The sequence below is a fragment of the Rhagoletis pomonella genome, unplaced genomic scaffold (assembly GCF_013731165.1).
Source record: "Rhagoletis pomonella isolate Grant_MI unplaced genomic scaffold, Rhpom_1.0 Rhpom_scaffold_00002, whole genome shotgun sequence".
Lineage (NCBI taxonomy): Eukaryota > Metazoa > Arthropoda > Insecta > Diptera > Tephritidae > Rhagoletis > Rhagoletis pomonella.
Window position 1 is genome coordinate 2,784,717 of NW_023458556.1, and position 2,087 is coordinate 2,786,803.

Below are 2,087 nucleotides of genomic sequence, written 5' to 3' on the forward strand. Positions count from 1 at the left end.
AACAGTGAAAATTATTTAGGATGTTTTGCATATGGTAATATGCGAGTATGGTATATAATACAAAGGTTGAAGAGTTGAACTTCTCAATTTTGAGTTGATATCCTTACGCTATTTCAAGTGACTAGAGAATTATTTTAGCTAATTAATTCAATTAAGTAGGGTAATTATGCGCTTTACTAGTTACAAAAACAACAAATAGCTTAGGGCCAAAGTGCTGCAATAACAACAGCAAAATCATAAAAACGCCAATATAATAAAAAAAATAGTCGCAATCGGTTCATTAAGCAATAAATGAGTATTTATTTTATTTTAAATGCAATAAGTCCATTGCCATGGTAAAGCGGAATTCGGACGTAAGAAATAATTTGCGATGTAGTTCCTTAAAGCTTGCGCAGTGGAGATTTCGTCTACTATAATACTGAACGGCATTGGTATATTTGCAGATTGATAGTGGGTGTTTTCCCGAACTTGTGTAGTACTCGTATATAATGTGCCGTCTTTTTTGCGTATGAGCTTATGCAAACTGCATGCACACTGCACTATTGAAATAATTGTCGTAATTTTTGCAGCGAATTGTTGACATAAACACTTGAAACTTTTGGGTCACCATGCCGAAAGTGCACTCAATATTTTTTCGCGCTCGACTCAGCCTGTAGTTGAATATGCGCATTTTATTGCCTATACCTCGCTCTGGATATGGCCGCATTATATTCTTCCTAATTGGAAACGCAGCGTCTGCTACAAAGTAAAACGGAAATTTGGTTCCGCTCTCGTCGTGGGGTAGTTCTTTGGGTAGTGGTACTTCAGAGCTTCTTTCCAACCATAGCTGCAGCTGTGAAACTCTAAATACGTCTCCATCGCTGTTTCGTCCAGCAAACCTGGTCTCAATAGTTGTAAAAAATCCGTCCGCATCGCTACTGGCAAGTAAGATTATAGAATGATAGTTCTTGTAATTGTAATTAGCCGATCCAGACTTCGGTTACTTTTCAATGCGGATATCTATTGCACCTAAACAATTGGGCATTTGCCATAACTCATAAAAGCGATGCGAAATTCGAGTCCATTCATCGCGATTCGGCATTACCATATATGTTCCATTGAGTATATCCCAAATTTTTTTGGTCGTTTCTTCAACAGCGAGACCAATTGTGCGTTCGCCCCGCTGAAAATACAGCGCTAGTGCGGTATATGTACATCCGGTTGCTAAATATCTGCAATGAATATACATATGTATGTATATTGTTTTGTCACCAAAATTAGTAGCTCAGTAAGGGAAATCTGGAGGTTTTTGCATGGTAGTTGTTTTTGAATTATTTGTGGGACCTAACCAGACGTGGAATTACCGACATCTTTAAAAAGGGTTCGGTTTTTTAAAAAGAGTGAAACCAAAATTTAAGGGCCTCAACTAAACTATTCCTAAACATTAGTACCCATCGTGGCAATCAAATCTTAAGGGTATTTGCATTAAAGTTGTCACCATGCAAAGATTTGCCAGATTACCATGTTTAAACTTCTGTGACTGAACAATTACTTTATTACGTTTTCATTCTTTTATAGTCGCTGATTGCAAAGACAAATGGAAAAATGTCCGAAATAATTTCGTTCGAAGTTTAAAAGAACCTCCAAGTGGTTCATCAGCAAAAGCCAAGAAGCCGTATTACTTGCATGACATTTTGCAGTTTATGCTACCTTATGTAAGAACCGTACAGCATTCAGAGAAGAACAACAGCAATATTTTGCTGTCCGATATGGATATATCGACGGAAATTGAAGAAACAGATACTGAACAAAATACTTCCAATTCGGTTTTCCAACCAGCAAAACGCAATCTTCCTACGGAATGTACAAGTAACCTAAGAAAGAAAAAAAAGGCAGGTAATGGAGAGGAAGAAATTGCTGGTGCTGTTTTACAAATTGTAAAAGAAAGGCAAGATAAAAAGGGACCTTATGAAGGTCGTCGATTGTTTTTAATGAGTCTGCTATCAGATGTGGAGAAGATGACGGAAGAAGACTACACGGAATTTAGAATTTACTGCCTTACAGGAATTCAAAAATTTATGAGAAATTCTACAAACAATTTTAATTTG

The 2,087-nt window shown here is 36.8% G+C and overlaps 1 protein-coding gene across 1 annotated transcript; it reads left to right on the forward strand.

Moving 5' to 3' along the window:
- Positions 1 to 1,478: 1,478 nt before the first annotated feature.
- Positions 1,479 to 2,087, forward strand: LOC118734394 (the record flags this gene model as incomplete). The annotated part of the gene is given in 2 exon segments (XM_036464118.1): positions 1,479 to 1,503; positions 1,558 to 2,087. Coding segments are annotated over 2 exon segments (555 nt in total), but the record flags the coding sequence as incomplete, so codon positions are not given.